This window comes from Haplochromis burtoni, unplaced genomic scaffold (genome assembly GCF_018398535.1).
Source record: "Haplochromis burtoni strain Fernald_Lab_line unplaced genomic scaffold, NCSU_Asbu1 Contig_318, whole genome shotgun sequence".
In the NCBI taxonomy this organism is placed as follows: domain Eukaryota; kingdom Metazoa; phylum Chordata; class Actinopteri; order Cichliformes; family Cichlidae; genus Haplochromis; species Haplochromis burtoni.
The window spans coordinates 272,943-287,677 of NW_024582679.1; the positions used below are offsets into that span (position 1 = coordinate 272,943).

The 14,735-nt window shown below is 40.7% G+C and overlaps 1 protein-coding gene across 1 annotated transcript; it reads left to right on the forward strand.

Moving 5' to 3' along the window:
* Window positions 1-3,831: 3,831 nt before the first annotated feature.
* pygma (phosphorylase, glycogen, muscle A) lies at window positions 3,832-14,682 on the forward strand. Its single transcript, XM_005941403.2, has 20 exons — window positions 3,832-4,179; window positions 6,266-6,367; window positions 6,491-6,569; window positions 6,798-6,901; window positions 7,115-7,246; window positions 7,342-7,453; window positions 7,545-7,627; window positions 8,751-8,894; window positions 9,119-9,211; window positions 9,819-9,965; window positions 10,673-10,836; window positions 11,018-11,132; window positions 11,255-11,356; window positions 12,344-12,491; window positions 12,650-12,708; window positions 12,825-12,966; window positions 13,045-13,252; window positions 13,596-13,730; window positions 13,951-14,017; window positions 14,149-14,682. Exons 1-20 carry the CDS (start codon window positions 3,937-3,939, stop codon window positions 14,296-14,298), a joined length of 2,529 nt encoding a protein of 842 aa, XP_005941465.1. The 5' UTR covers window positions 3,832-3,936; the 3' UTR covers window positions 14,299-14,682.
* The last annotated feature ends 53 nt before the right edge of the window (window positions 14,683-14,735 follow it).

The window sequence follows — 14,735 nt, forward strand, 5'->3', positions numbered from 1 at the left end:
AAACTGAACCAGTCCTTCATTCATCAGTCAGCACTTTTCTATGTGTTGTGTCGAATATATATTTAATGGGCTGATATTGCTCACTCCTCATAACAGGTGCAGTTGCTGGTACTGCCAGGTCCCCTCTGCTCTCACACTCACTCCACTGACATTTCCGGATTTACCACCAGATGACACTATTCCTTCCTTTCCGTCCCGGCGTCATGTTGACAAGTTCACGGATAAACAAGGATGGGGAGCGGGAGAGAAGAAAAAAAAAAGCATTTCACCTGAGTAAAACACTCAGCAACTTAACAATGTCCCCTATGAACCCGTTCTCTTGTGATTCATTGCCAGCAGTGCAAATCAGATGATTGGTGTTCCATTTTAACGGTGCACAACAGATATGCTCAGTGTGTATGCAATTAAACGTCTTTTCAGCCATCTGAGATAAAACTGCATTTCACACACGCACACATGCACACACACAAGCCCAAGTACTTATCTTGTCTGGCACTATTAGAAATCATTGCAGGAAGACTGGAGATAAACGATGTATGAAAATTAATTGAGCAAGTTCAGATTTAACAGTTTAGCAGAACATATTTGAAACTACGTAACTTAATTAAAGTTAATGCATTATAATAACAAAACACCAAGGCCTTCTAGGGATTGCTGGTTTGCAGTCTTGTGTGTGAAAAGCAATGTGTGCCAAGCAGTAGGTGTTTTCCTTAATTTTCGGTGAGATGTAAACAAAGATGCTCACTCTCACCAGGAAAAGAAGAGGAAACAGACTCAGTTCAACAGTCTGGATGTCAGTCTGTGAATGGAGCAAGAGCGTGAATAACGGAGAACTGCAGCCACATCAACATCAGGTTTTAAATTTAAACTCTTCAGGTGTTTGACTGCTGATTTGGGTGGCGGGAGTGTTGAATGCAGACAAGTGCAAAAACCATTAAAACAAACCCCAGAAAAAAGTAAACATTTTAACTGGAACATTGCAATGCCCCCTGCTACCCATTAATCATTCATTTTCTCATATCTGTGCGCTGAACTAATGCAGTCTCTGGTGAACTCGCCCATGCAAATCTTTAATACGAGATTCTGATAAATCTCGTATTAAAGGTTTGTGAAAATGAAAAAAAAATTATTTTGCTTAAAAGGGGAGGAAGTCAGGCAAATATAGGAATATAAGAAAAATGAAAGGGGGAAAAAAGGCATCTGTGTAAAATCTCGAATGTAAAAAGTTGCAGAGAAACACAAAGGCGCAAGACAGAGATTGCAACTGAAAATGTGGCACATCATTTCGTGTGAAAGCTTTCAGGCATATTTATAACCGTGCAAAGAGAGGTTTTCTCTCATTGTCAGCTTAGACTTTTGAAAAATAAGGTGAGAAAACAAAAATCCCCAGGAGTTATTCTAAGCCAAAAAAAGAGACAGACTTAACCTGCGAACAGTGTTCATAAAACATCATTAGAAATGTGCTTTAAGAAATCAGTTCACATCAATAGGTAAACTCTAAATGAGACATATTTTAATATTGCCGTTGCTGATTCCAATTTGCAGAAGTCAGTGTTGCTCTCAGCAGCAGCAGCAGTTACTGTCCATTAGCTGCTTTACTTTAATGTCTGTCAAACATCATGGGCACTTTAATAACTGAGGTTACTCCTGGCCAATCAGAGCCTTCATTAAAATCACAGTTAATATTTCCAGTGGAATAAAAATTTAAATGTAAGCTAATTAAATGTTCACATGCCCGATTATTACTTGATGGAGAGATCGTAAATAAGAGCAGAAAGAAGAGTTTATTTATTTTTATTTTTTTTAAAAATGCTCACGTTTTGCTGGCACACTTTCTGCAGAATCTGTGCAAAGCAATTGTATTTGTTGTTGAAAATTTGGGCTCTCATCAAAAAGTCAATGCATTCATTGAGTTTAGTCTTGAAATGCTTGATGTACCATTTGACAGAAAAGCCAGTAGACATGCAAGAACATAGTTTGCACATCATTGTGGATAAATCAGGGGCACGCCAGCTTCAATCTGTCATCTGCTATGTGATGTTCTGGGGTCATTTGGCATATAGGAAGATTAAATAGGAAACAGCAAATGTAGACAGCATTTACTGTATGTGCTTGTGTGTGCGTGTGTGTTCTAAGAATTCTTCAGTTGATGCACAAACGACCATGAAGCACTGCCAAGCAGCTCAACTACCACCTGCAACTTGATTTCTATTTAGCTGCTGTCTAACTGCTGTTGTGCTTGACAGCAACAACAGCACCTTTTTCTTTCTTTCTCTCCACATCTCGTCCAATCAGGCGACAGAGTGGGGAATGGTAAGAAAGACAAGATAATTTAATTTCATTCCCAATACTTTTCCTGTCAACATTCATTCAATGTGCAGCACAATCTGGCACAAGTAGACACTGAAATACGAGTCACTCTTTCACTAAACAATTTTAGTCCAAAAGCAGAACCCGTCTTTTAACAAGATGATGATAATCACATGGCACCGCATCCCGCTGAGAACAAGCTTTGCAAACACTGCTTTCCCCTCTTAAACTCGAGTCCAGCTACTAGTAATATAGCAGTGTTGTCTACTGGCTCTTGCTGACATTAACAGGATACGCCTTTCAAATATCATGGCCTTTGGGACTGGGTCAGGGTTGCTATTTATAGAAGGTCAAGACTTTATGATAGCTTGGCGAGCTGGAGTGATAACTGAAAATAGAGTGGGTTTTAGTTGCTTCACTGCAGCTGATTTTGTGTCTGTTATTGCTTCAGGCTTCGAACAGATGTGACCTACACATACATGCACTGGATTACTGGTTTGTGCTGATAACTGATAATGCAGCTATGTACAGTAGGAGTGAAATGACAGAGTAGAGAGACAATTTTAAACTTTGCAGTAGAGATTTTTTGGATTGTCAGAGACATACTGCAAGTACCCTGTAACTGCCCTGTACTGCAGTGGCTGACAAATAGTGTCACCCTACAGTGTGATTATTAGCACACTTTGTAGAGCTTTGCTTTCAAAGTGCCACAACAAACCTTTTTTTGTAAAAATATCCTCTGGTAGCCAAACAGTCCTGCAAAATATGGGGAAATTAAGTGAGCTGCTGGAGATATTATCTGTAAGGGGTTCTTAAAATTTTGATGACCCAATGTTTGATTCAGGGGTGCACACATTAAATACTAATACTAGTTTAGTTTTTCTAATGTTTCAGTTCACAGGGTGATGTTTTATTTTGCTGCTCTGATGGCTAGAAAAGAGGAATTAATATGGAAGAGAATATTGCATTGGTTTTGTTCTTTCCGTGCTGCTATATGATAGTGGGGCAGGAACTGTGGATTCCCAGGATGCTTGAAGGCCGCTTAAGATGACACCAAGGGTCGCCAGTGGCCTGGGAGCTGCACTTTGAGATCCTTGAACATAACACCAGGCTAATACAGCTAGACAATTTAAAATAAAAATAAAACTGGAAAAAATACAATGTAGCAACAGATACAATCCTGAGTTTATGGCAAGTAGAATATTTGTACAGCTTATTTTAAATTATTTGATCAGCTTACCTGGAAAGTTTTAATTTTGTGAGAGTAACCACAGTAAAAACCTCCCTTCACTATATAGTGTAAATGACGTCAACTTGTACAATTCTTTGTTCTGATGCCAGTAACACATAACAGATCCCAAAAGGGACTCTTAGTTATCTGCGACTGACATAACTGTGATGTGACATCCTCTGTCCTCAGCATACGCTCCACCCTTTTACCTTAAACAAGCAATCTGCTCCACCCTCCGCTTAATATTTATAATCGCGCCTTTAAAACTGTGAAGCCAGGGCTGTGGTGTGGGTGCCTGTCTTGCTGTGTGTCTGGGACTGGTGGTGTGTACCTGCTGCCATACTGTTTACATTCTCCCAGTGTCAGAGCCCTGAGCCGCGATCACTTGCGCCACCATGTCTAAACCATTGTCTGACCACGATAGAAGGAAACAGATTTCAGTGAGAGGCCTTGCCGGCGTCGAAAACGTTTCAGATCTGAAGCAAAACTTCAACAGGCATCTCCACTTTACTCTGGTCAAGGACAGAAACGTGGCAACCAAAAGGGATTACTACTTTGCGCTTGCCAACACGGTGCGCGACCACTTGATTGGCAGGTGGATCAGAACCCAGCAGTACTACTATGAGAAAGACCCTAAAGTAAGTTCTAATAAATCTAGGTGTGACAGCCTATCGCCTACAAATCAATTATTAATCTATCTTTTTGATATCTTTTTGGCCATTTGTGTACAAACTTGTATTTTGGGTGGTTATAGAGTAAGAGTGGTATAAGGGAAAGATGTTTCGAGAAATTTGTTTCATTACAATTACTTCGGATCTTACACTGTTTTATGGGATGCCTGTTTCTTCTGCACTGTTTCACATATTTTAAAGTAAACAGCGGTGTCAAGTACCTGAAGACAATTACTCAGGTTTGTTTCTAGTAAATACCTGTAGAAGGTGTAAGCATATAACACACACACAAACACACAGAAAAAAACAGATTGAAAGAAATTGTTTCCTCTTTTCTTTCACATTAGTTTTACTTTCTCTAAATTTTTCCAATTTATCTAATAATCCTTTAAGGAGCTAACTCTGGGCAAAACTACAGCTCCTGTTCCACTCAACCTGCTGCTATGCTGATGCATTAGTCTTATGCATGTGTGTATAATGTCAACATATATCAGTCAAAGGAGCGGCGCTTGTCTATGTAATTAGCTTTCTTCTTTAAACTTTGTCAGCTTGATATCAAATATTATAATGTTGCAATTTTTTAATGGCAAGAAAAAGCTAAATGTGTATTGGTGTAGGGATGTAAATACTTCTTCCTCCACCGAGAGCCAAAGCTTTGTATTCTTCAACTGTACCTTCAGCAGCTTGATATCGGTGTAATGCCAAGTCATGACATTTAAACTTCACTGGGGGTTCTTAGCACTCTGCTGGTATGCTGCAGTGCTTATAGTGTGTTGAAACATGAAACCACCCCAAGACCTTCTGTTCCCTTCCTGTCTGACCATACAGCACATGTGTCATATGAGCAAATGCCTCTGAGGGTGTCTGAGTTCACTTAAAAGCAGTTGGATTCAAGTTGTATCTCAGCAACCCCAGTATTATTAGCCAACAGCTACAGAAAGAGCCTTAGAAGAACAATATGAAGCTGCCGTTACCACAATATTAGCCGCCACACCGCGTTATTGCTCGAAAATGTCACACGAAACTGTCTGTAATTACAATAGAGGGTTCAGATGCAGAGCAAAACTCAGCTCCAATTCAACTTATTAGTGGGGAAAAATGTTTCTTGCGAGATTATTAATAACCCCACTGAATGAAAGAGATTATTTTTCTTTAATAACGTTAAGAAAATTTGCCTGTACGCCATAGCTTACAATGCACGAGTTCAGTTCGCAAATTATCTGCACATGCTGCTCCTCACAATAAGTTTATTGATCGGGCGCTCTAACTCAGAAACCAGCCGAGAGCTTTTTCTGGTGCTCTGCATCGAAAGGTCAAAGGTGAACTTCTTAAAGGTCTTGCAGGAGGGAAGACATGCTAGCTTAAGAGCACGTCTACATCTTTGTGCAAAGATCACGTCCCGAAGAGTTACTATTGCAACTATTTAAACACTAATAATACACATTCATGGAAAAGCAGAGCCAATCAACACAAGAAGATGAAACAAAGATAAGATATGGAACAGAGTCATATATAATTCAGGAGATCCTGTTGGCGCTCTAGTGATACGGCTCTGTCAGATGTATTCATTATTATTTTACACATCCATCTGAACCACTTCTCCTATTACTCTAGACTTGAACTCCACAATGAAAGGTTATCAGCGGACCTTTACAGTGACCTCTACAGGAGTTATTTTTGCCCAAGCCCAAAATGTTGGGGTTACATAATACTTGAAGCAATCTGTCGCCCAGTCTTCTCTCCCCCTGCTTTACCTCCACAGCCTGTGTCCACCCTTCCATGTCAGAGAGAGAGAGAAAAAAAGCACACAACTAAATGGCAAAGGCTAAACAGAGGCTCAGGTGGCATATTTCTCCGCACTCTGAACCATGAAGCCAATAGATGAGACTCGCAGATTTCTTTGACAGTATGGGGCGGGTGTTAGTGGGACCTTTCCCCGACCCTGATCGCAGAATGTCACTTGAGTATTTCTGCTAGTGTTCATAAGACAGTTTTGACCTGTTTGATTGCTAAATATGATTTTTTTTTTCTCCTTTTCGAATTCACAATGCAGCGTGTGTACTACATCTCCCTCGAGTTCTACATGGGTCGCACTCTGCAGAATACCATGGTGAACCTCGGACTGGAGAATGCCTGTGACGAGGCCATGTACCAGGTGAGACAAACACGCTTATTTTAATCCTCTTTTAACTGTGAAATTGCTGCTTTCAAATACTGTAACAGAGAGGGAGCATCCCCGAGTCACTGGTTTGCTGTTGTATGCGTTTGTCTCCTTCAGTTGGGTCTGGAAATGGAGGAGCTGGAGGACATGGAGGAAGATGCAGGTTTGGGCAATGGTGGCCTGGGTCGCCTTGCAGGTGAGCATCTTTTCATGCTTTGTATTAAATAAATTCAAAAAGAATTTTTTTTTTTTTATCCCTGTTGGATGACCAAAATACTGCATTTTTCTTTCTTTCTTTCTTTCTTTCTTTCTTTCTTTCTTTCTTTCTTTCTTTCTTTCTTTCTTTCTTTCTTTCTTTCTTTCTTTCTTTCCAAGAGCTGTGATATTATTGAACCTGTTATCATGTCCTGCCTTTGGTTTTCAGCCTGTTTCCTGGACTCCATGGCTTCACTGGGCCTGGCTGCCTATGGTTATGGTATCCGCTATGAATTTGGTATCTTCAATCAGAAAATTGTCAATGGCTGGCAGGTTAGAAGATTAAACTTCACATTCCTTTCAGTGAGAGAAAACAGCTGCTGTTGCTTTCCTTTTAAGTAGCACCAGCTTTGTTTTTAAATCACCTGCTGGAGGAGTCTCCTTTTCATTATCATGACCTGACATCCCTTTATACCTGGCTCAGCTCAGAAGCCACCCGCTAATGAGCAGTTTTCTGCCTCAATACAAATGTGTGGCTTTACCCAGGTCGAGGAGGCCGATGACTGGCTGCGCTACGGCAACCCTTGGGAAAAAGCACGTCCTGAGTACATGCGCCCAGTTCACTTTTATGGCAGGACCGAGCATCACCCCGATGGCGTCAAATGGGTTGACACTCAGGTGAATGTGTGGAACAAAGCAAATTAAACTGAAAGATATTTCTTTGATGATCTACAGTTTTAAATAACTCGCTCTTCATGTTATGGTATTGACAGGTAGTGCTGGCTCTGCCTTATGACACCCCTATCCCAGGCTACAGAAACAACATTGTCAACACCATGAGGCTGTGGTCTGCAAAGGCACCGTGCGAGTTTAACCTGAAAGACTGTATGTATCCTGGCAGAGAGCACGTATTTTCAAAAATACATCTGTCAAATAAGAATTAGCATCAACTTAAATAATTGCTTTTTCCTTATAGTTAATGTCGGTGGCTACATTCAGGCTGTTTTGGACAGAAACCTGGCTGAGAACATCTCCCGTGTTCTGTATCCCAATGATAATGTAAGAAAATGTGGCTCTATTACCATTTAATCCACCAGCACTGCACTCATAGCCCGAGCATACAGATATTAACTTGAATTAGAGGAACTAGAAGAATGTGAATATCAAAGGGATCTGTGTGTGACTGGTTAGACCTTATCTTAGCTCAGCTGGGAGATGGACTTCCATAATTTGGACCACACCTAATGTCCTTTGTGCTCAGCTAGAGCCGATGTGTATTCCCCCAGCTTCCTCTGAAGCTCGGTTTCAAATCTGACAAAAGATCTGACCAACATGTGCCGACTCCTCAAAGGCTCCAGCAGGAGGATTTAGGAGATAACCATCTAGCGTGAGTTATAGCTCACGCCAAGTGTGGTAATTTACGTCTTTGCATTTGAGAACAGAAAGTGTGGTGCACCTCATGATGTAGTGTTACACTGCTGTTCAATCAAGTTTGCTCTAGTAATATCGGGATATTATAATAGTAGGGTGATCATTAATTAAATTTAGTCCAAAATGAAAGCTGAGGTTGTTTCAAAACACTGAAAGCTAATGTTTCCAGTTTCTTCAGTATATGAAATTGCAAACTGAAGACTAAATTTTTGCTAGTTTTAATCCCTTTATATAATTCTTTAAGTTGCTTTAATCAGCCTTAAAATGTCTTTGCAAATCCTCTCTGTTTGGCAAATCAAAACAGCAAATACACAGTATTCTCTTAACTCTTTCAAAAACATATTCATAGCCTCCAACACATTGCCTTTTACCTCTACTTCTTATTTTGAGGGATGAAAAGTGTGAAATTTATGTCTTTTGCATATTCAAGGGAGATCTGATTTAAACACTGATTAGCTGCACAGTGGACAAATGCAAATGCACGCTTATACACATGTAGTACATTTTGCCAGTATATTCTTAATGGGTGTTAGCATAATGTCTCTGCTGAAGAGATTAGACATAGATCTATTAAAGCTTCACTAAATCTTTTCTCACAAGTCTAATATGTAATTGTGATATTAAAATATTTTAGCGGTCCACGAAAAAAAGCAGCCGCTGATATACAAAAGGCTATGCTTAATGAATAATAAAAGAAAATTCATCTTTGACTGCAGAACAGAAAAAGACAAATATGTGTCTTTACCCGCAGTTCTTTGAAGGAAAGGAGCTCCGTCTGAAGCAGGAATACTTTGTGGTGTCTGCCACCCTGCAAGACATCATCCGCCGTTTCAAGGTCTCTAAGTTTGGCTCCAGGGAGATTGCTCGCACAGACTTCAGCAAACTGCCTGACAAGGTGAAGTGAAAAACTCAACAAAATAGTTTCTGTCAAAAATGAAAAGATTTCCTCATGATGTTCTCCCTGGGTCTTCATTAAATTGCCTCTGTCAGTTTTTTGAACAGGTTGCAGGTGGGTTTTATTGTACCTTAGGAGAATAGTTGAAAAGAATAGTATCTACAAAGCGCTCTGTGACCCATTCAAACTCGGTTTTGACTTTCTTTAATGTTTTGCATATTCAGGTTGCCATCCAGCTGAATGACACTCACCCAGCCATGGCTATTCCTGAGCTGATGAGGGTTCTTGTTGATGAAGAGAAGCTGAACTGGGAAACGGTGAGTAGTAGATTAATACGACCCCTAAAAGGGTCTTAAAAGGTTATGTGTGCTTTATGTTGATTTGCTGCTTTAAATGATCACAGTGAGGTCAGTTTGTTGCACAGTATAACAGTAACAGAATAATGACACATCTGGCTTTAAATTGGTGCGAACATTTCCCAGTAGGCCTCACTTTCTGTGTGCTACCAGGCTAAAGGTTTGAATGCACAACCAAAGCAAGCTGACCCGTTTGTTTTTGCCAGTAGTTTTCTCCAGGCAATTGAAATGGTTGACACTAGTATAACTGGAGTAAATGTGGACACTCTACCAAGCAAAAGAAACAGAGTTCAGCTGCTGGAAGGGCGAACAACACAAAAAGTGAACTACAGATGAGAGAGTTCAGAAGCAACTGTTGATCTATTAGGTCACAAAAAAGGAGAAGCGACCTGTTCTTTCAGCAAGAAGGTGGAGTTAAAAACTTACCTACTGTCACCGCAGTGTTTGACACTTGATGTCTGTCATTACCTTGATGATGATGACAATGGAGGGATGCAGGGTGGATATCAGCTCAGAATTTATTTATTTTTCTGTTCACTAACCCTAATGTCCTGCTGCTGATGGTGAGGCCTGGGACATCTGTGTGAGAACCTGTGCCTACACCAATCACACGGTTCTCCCTGAAGCTCTGGAGCGCTGGCCAGTCGAACTGTTTGCTCATCTGCTGCCCCGTCATCTGGAAATAGTCTATGAGATCAACCGCCGCCACCTGGAGGTTAGTTCGGCACATTGCAGCATGTCATAATCTGGGGTGTGCTGGATGCATAGGCCCCTATGGCTCCTAATTACTATATATAGCACAGGAAGGACATATTGACGTTGTCCTGTGGCTCAATGTAAATATAGTTAATGTTATAATTAATGATTTTAATCTGCTTCATAGGTAAGATAAGTTAAGAAAGATATTAACCTTCTAGCATAAATACAGCATGAAACTGAAAAACCTGAAAGGTAAAGAAGCAGAAAAAAAACAAACTTATCCTCGGATTTTAGATTGCTACTGTGGAACGAGACAACAGGAAACCTTATTAAAATGCAAGGACAGACTTCAAAGATTGGCAGGAGAACCAAAATGCTGTAATGTAAAAGTCAAAGGACAAAATGGTCCTGATGGGCTTTTAATTGCAACATCTGTCAGAATAGACTCCCACATTCTTCGTGAACAGAGAGAGACTTGTTTCTGACATAAAGTGGTGGGCAGGTTTTTATGAGCTGTTGCTCAACCAGATAACACACTGACTTTCATCTACTTAAATCCTGACTGAAACTGTCCTACTGGTGGTCTGGTATAATTTTAGAATAGCTGTATTGACCCTACAGTGACAAGTGTGACAAGTAAAATCATATTCAGCAAATGAAATAAAGAAATATAACCTCTGACTTAGTTTATTTTTGCTTCTCGTGCACCTTTGAATTTTGCAGAGAGTTGCTGCTAAGTACCCCGGCGATGTGGATCGCCTTCGCCGCATGTCCCTCATTGAAGAAGGCGGACAGAAGAGGATTAACATGGCCCATCTGTGCATTGTGGGTTCCCATGCCGTCAACGGCGTGGCTCAGATCCACTCGGACATCCTCAAAGCTACAGTGTACGTCTCTAAACAAAAACTGATCATCCTTTGTAGTGGTAAATCATAATCAACGTCGCACACAGATGCACGAGTGTGTGTAGTAAGTGTATTGCTATCTGTTTCATAAATCCCCATCCTCTGTCATTTCAAGGACTGCACATCATCTGTGTGTTCTGATATATGCTATGCTCTCCCGCAGCTTCAAGGACTTCTATGAAATGGAGCCACATAAGTTCCAAAACAAGACCAACGGCATTACTCCTCGCCGCTGGCTGGTTATGTGCAACCCCGGGCTTGCCGAGGTCATTGCCGAGGTTAGCAGTGTTTCAAATATACAAGGGACACAGTGCTTAAATTTAGGTTATACTTAACAAAGGACAATGATCAGTCAATTTATTCACTCATTTATTTTTTTCACTTATCTTTTTCTCATTAGAGAATTGGGGAGGACTTCATTCGTGACCTTGACCAGCTTAGGAACCTCATCAAGTTTGTGAATGATGAGGCTTTCATTCGTGATATTGCCAAAGTGAAACAGGCAAGTAATGTGTTATTTTGTCTAATATGTATCCAGCATTATGCTCAAAAAGATACAAGAATGCTTGTGAATGTGTATAATTGTGTCTGAAGATGACAGGATGTCGAAGTCCTGCAGAGAAGCGGCACATATATTTCACATTAAGCAACCTGTGCCTGTTTTCAGACTGCACACACAAACTGTTCTGTAAAATATCTGATGAAATATCGTTTTTTTCCAGAGACCCAACCTGCTGACCTATTTGTTCCTCTAAGATCAGTGTCAAAGCCTGCATTAACAGTTAATAACTGCAGCATCTACACCGTAGCCAGGATATATTGTGGTTTACCACTTCAGTCTGGGAAAAATGCCATTTTATGAATACTTCGCAAGCCTAGATGGCTGTTGTCCTTGGGGCTTTCAGAGTACATTTCTGCACATGAACAGTAATAGCATCAGGATAGAGGTGGGCCCTGACTGTCAGTTGGGCATGAGTCAGTGGGCTTACCTCAAGGCCTTAGGCACATTGGTCCATGGCTTCTGACACATGCGATATTCAACACGTGACACTCGCCTTGTGTTTGAGCTCACAACACTGGACCACTGGACTGTGACTTTGGTTCATTTAGTTGCATAACAAAGACAATATTTTACAGCAAACAGTTACAGAAAGAGGAAGGTGTTCTGGGAAGCAAGCACTGACTCGGTTAATGAAGAAATTCCAGAGCTCCACCTCTCATCTCTGACACCTTGAACCTTGAACCTTGAACCTTGACACGTGACAGTCATGTAGCTCTTTTCTGTCTCTGCAACTGACAAGCAAATAAAATGAATACATCATTAGCCCTGAAACCTCCCCAAGGCAGACAGTAGTATACGCATATGGCCAAAAAGGCATTCCTGACAGTCACAATTGTGCTTTTCTTTTCTCGTGTTCTTGGATTACCATACTTTGACTATGACTTGTTTTCTTTTTTTTGGAGTAAAATAAATGTTTTGATCACGTAGGAAAACAAAATGAAATTCGCTGTGCACCTGGAAGAGCACTACAAGGTGAAGATCAACCCCAACTCCATGTTTGACATTCAAGTCAAGAGAATCCATGAATACAAGAGACAGCTGCTCAACTGCCTGCACATCATCACTTATTACAACCGTAAGGATGCATTTAAAAGCCTCTGCCATTTTCATTTGATTTGACATTTTCTCAAATCCAAATAACATGTTGCTCCAGATCTTTACCGACTGTGTGTCAGAGCCTACAAAAAGGATTTTGCTGCTCGCCTCAGTTTCGTCTCTTTATATCTCCACCAGGCATCAAGAAGGATCCCAACAAGCAGTGGACCCCAAGAACTATCATGATTGGAGGAAAGGTTTGTATTTTAATTTAACAGCTATTAGCTTTAAATTTATGTCGCATTTCAGCACCATTCGATACGAAGTGTTAAGGCTATTTAATGTCGTGTCTCTAACTGTGGCTCTCTTGCAGGCTGCTCCTGGATACCACACTGCAAAAATGATTATCCGCCTGATCACGGCTATCGGTGAGGTGGTCAACAATGATCCTGTCGTTGGAGACCGTCTGAAAGTAATCTTTTTGGAGAACTACAGAGTAACACTGGCAGAAAAAGGTAATTACCAAATCACTGCAAATGTTTATTAATATTTATTCTAAAATTTCTCAAACCCCTACTTCTGCTCTTTCCCAGGCATCCCTGCTGCTGACCTGTCAGAGCAGATCTCTACAGCTGGAACTGAGGCCTCTGGCACTGGCAACATGAAGTTCATGCTGAATGGCGCCCTGACCATTGGGACCATGGACGGGGCCAACGTGGAGATGGCAGAGGAGGCCGGTGAAGAAAACCTATTTATCTTCGGCATGAGGGTGGACGATGTCGAGGCCCTTGACAAGAGAGGGTAAGGAGAGAACATTTATTACTCCTAGCCTCATATTGTCTTTGTAATTTCGATAACTACTGTACGTAATATATTGCCATATCTGTCAGACAAACAAAAGATCAACTATCAAGATTTTCTGATATTAAAACGAGTGTACACATGCTCTGACAATCCAAACAGAGACTCAAATGTTATGTCCACACAAACTGAGATTTTCCACATGAAAAAGGTGTGGCCTTGGGCTCATATTTTTTATAGGCCCTATTTGCTTTTTCCTTGTGAATGATTCAGTTACTACGGCGACAACCTGGTCCTTCTGTGTTTCTGAATGTGTTTGTTATTTATTTTCTTTCCTGCTTAGATACCACGCCGAAGAGTACTACAACCGTCTGCCTGAGCTGAAACAGGCTATTGACCAGATTGCTGGAGGCTTCTTTAGCCCAAAGCAGCCTGACCTGTTTAAAGAAATTGTCAACATGCTGATGCATCATGACAGGTAGAGACACATCTAACATTAGATGCCTGAGGCTCAGACCTGCATGCACACATACAAATATTGTGTATGAACTTGCTGAACATCCTGGTGTTGCTGCATGCAAAGCAATATTCAGTGCACATGTTCATTCACACATATGCATTTATTCATATGCAACAGGTGAACTTTGTTATTAGCCTGTTATGTTATCATTTGGTTAATGGCATTATTCTCTGCATAGGTTTAAGGTCTTTGCTGACTATGAAGACTACATTAAATGCCAAGAGAAAGTCAATGCTCTTTATAAGGTAGGAATTAAATGCAAAAGCTGGGAAAAAATGCTTCTTATGTATTCATAGTATGATATAGATAGTTGTCTCATTCACAGTGTAAAAGTCAAGTTATTCTTGGCTTATCAATCATTTTTATTCTCCCCTAGAATCCCAAGGAATGGACCAAGAAGGTGATCTACAACATTGCTGGGTGTGGCAAGTTCTCCAGTGACCGCACCATTGCCCAGTATGCTCGTGAGATCTGGGGCGTGGAGCCCACGCTTGAGAAAATCCCCGCCCCCGATGACAAACACTAAAATGTCTACATGACAGCCAACACCGCAGTTTTCCTCGTTGGTTCAACTGTCTTCAGAACTCACACGGAAGATACTGTATGTCTTGCAAAAGTCCCCCACAAACCTTTGTCCACAGCCATTAATCAGTGTCACATATAAGCTCAAGTTTACATTTTTCATACCTGCATATTCGCAGCATCCAGGTTACAGGCTAGTGAAGTAAATCCATTGCAGCTGTCATCAGTGAAGCAGAAACTGCTGTTTAGCTGCTGGAAAAAGGACAAAAGAGATTTTTGTTGGGGCTTGTAGATTTAATCGTGGTATCTTTGTATTCCGAAATATAAAGTCTTGTATTTCCATTTCAGACCCATTCTGAATAAAAAACAAAAACTGTCTTAAAAGCCATAAATAAAATCTGACTTATTTATTTAGCTGTTTCAGGCATGATTCATAATTGT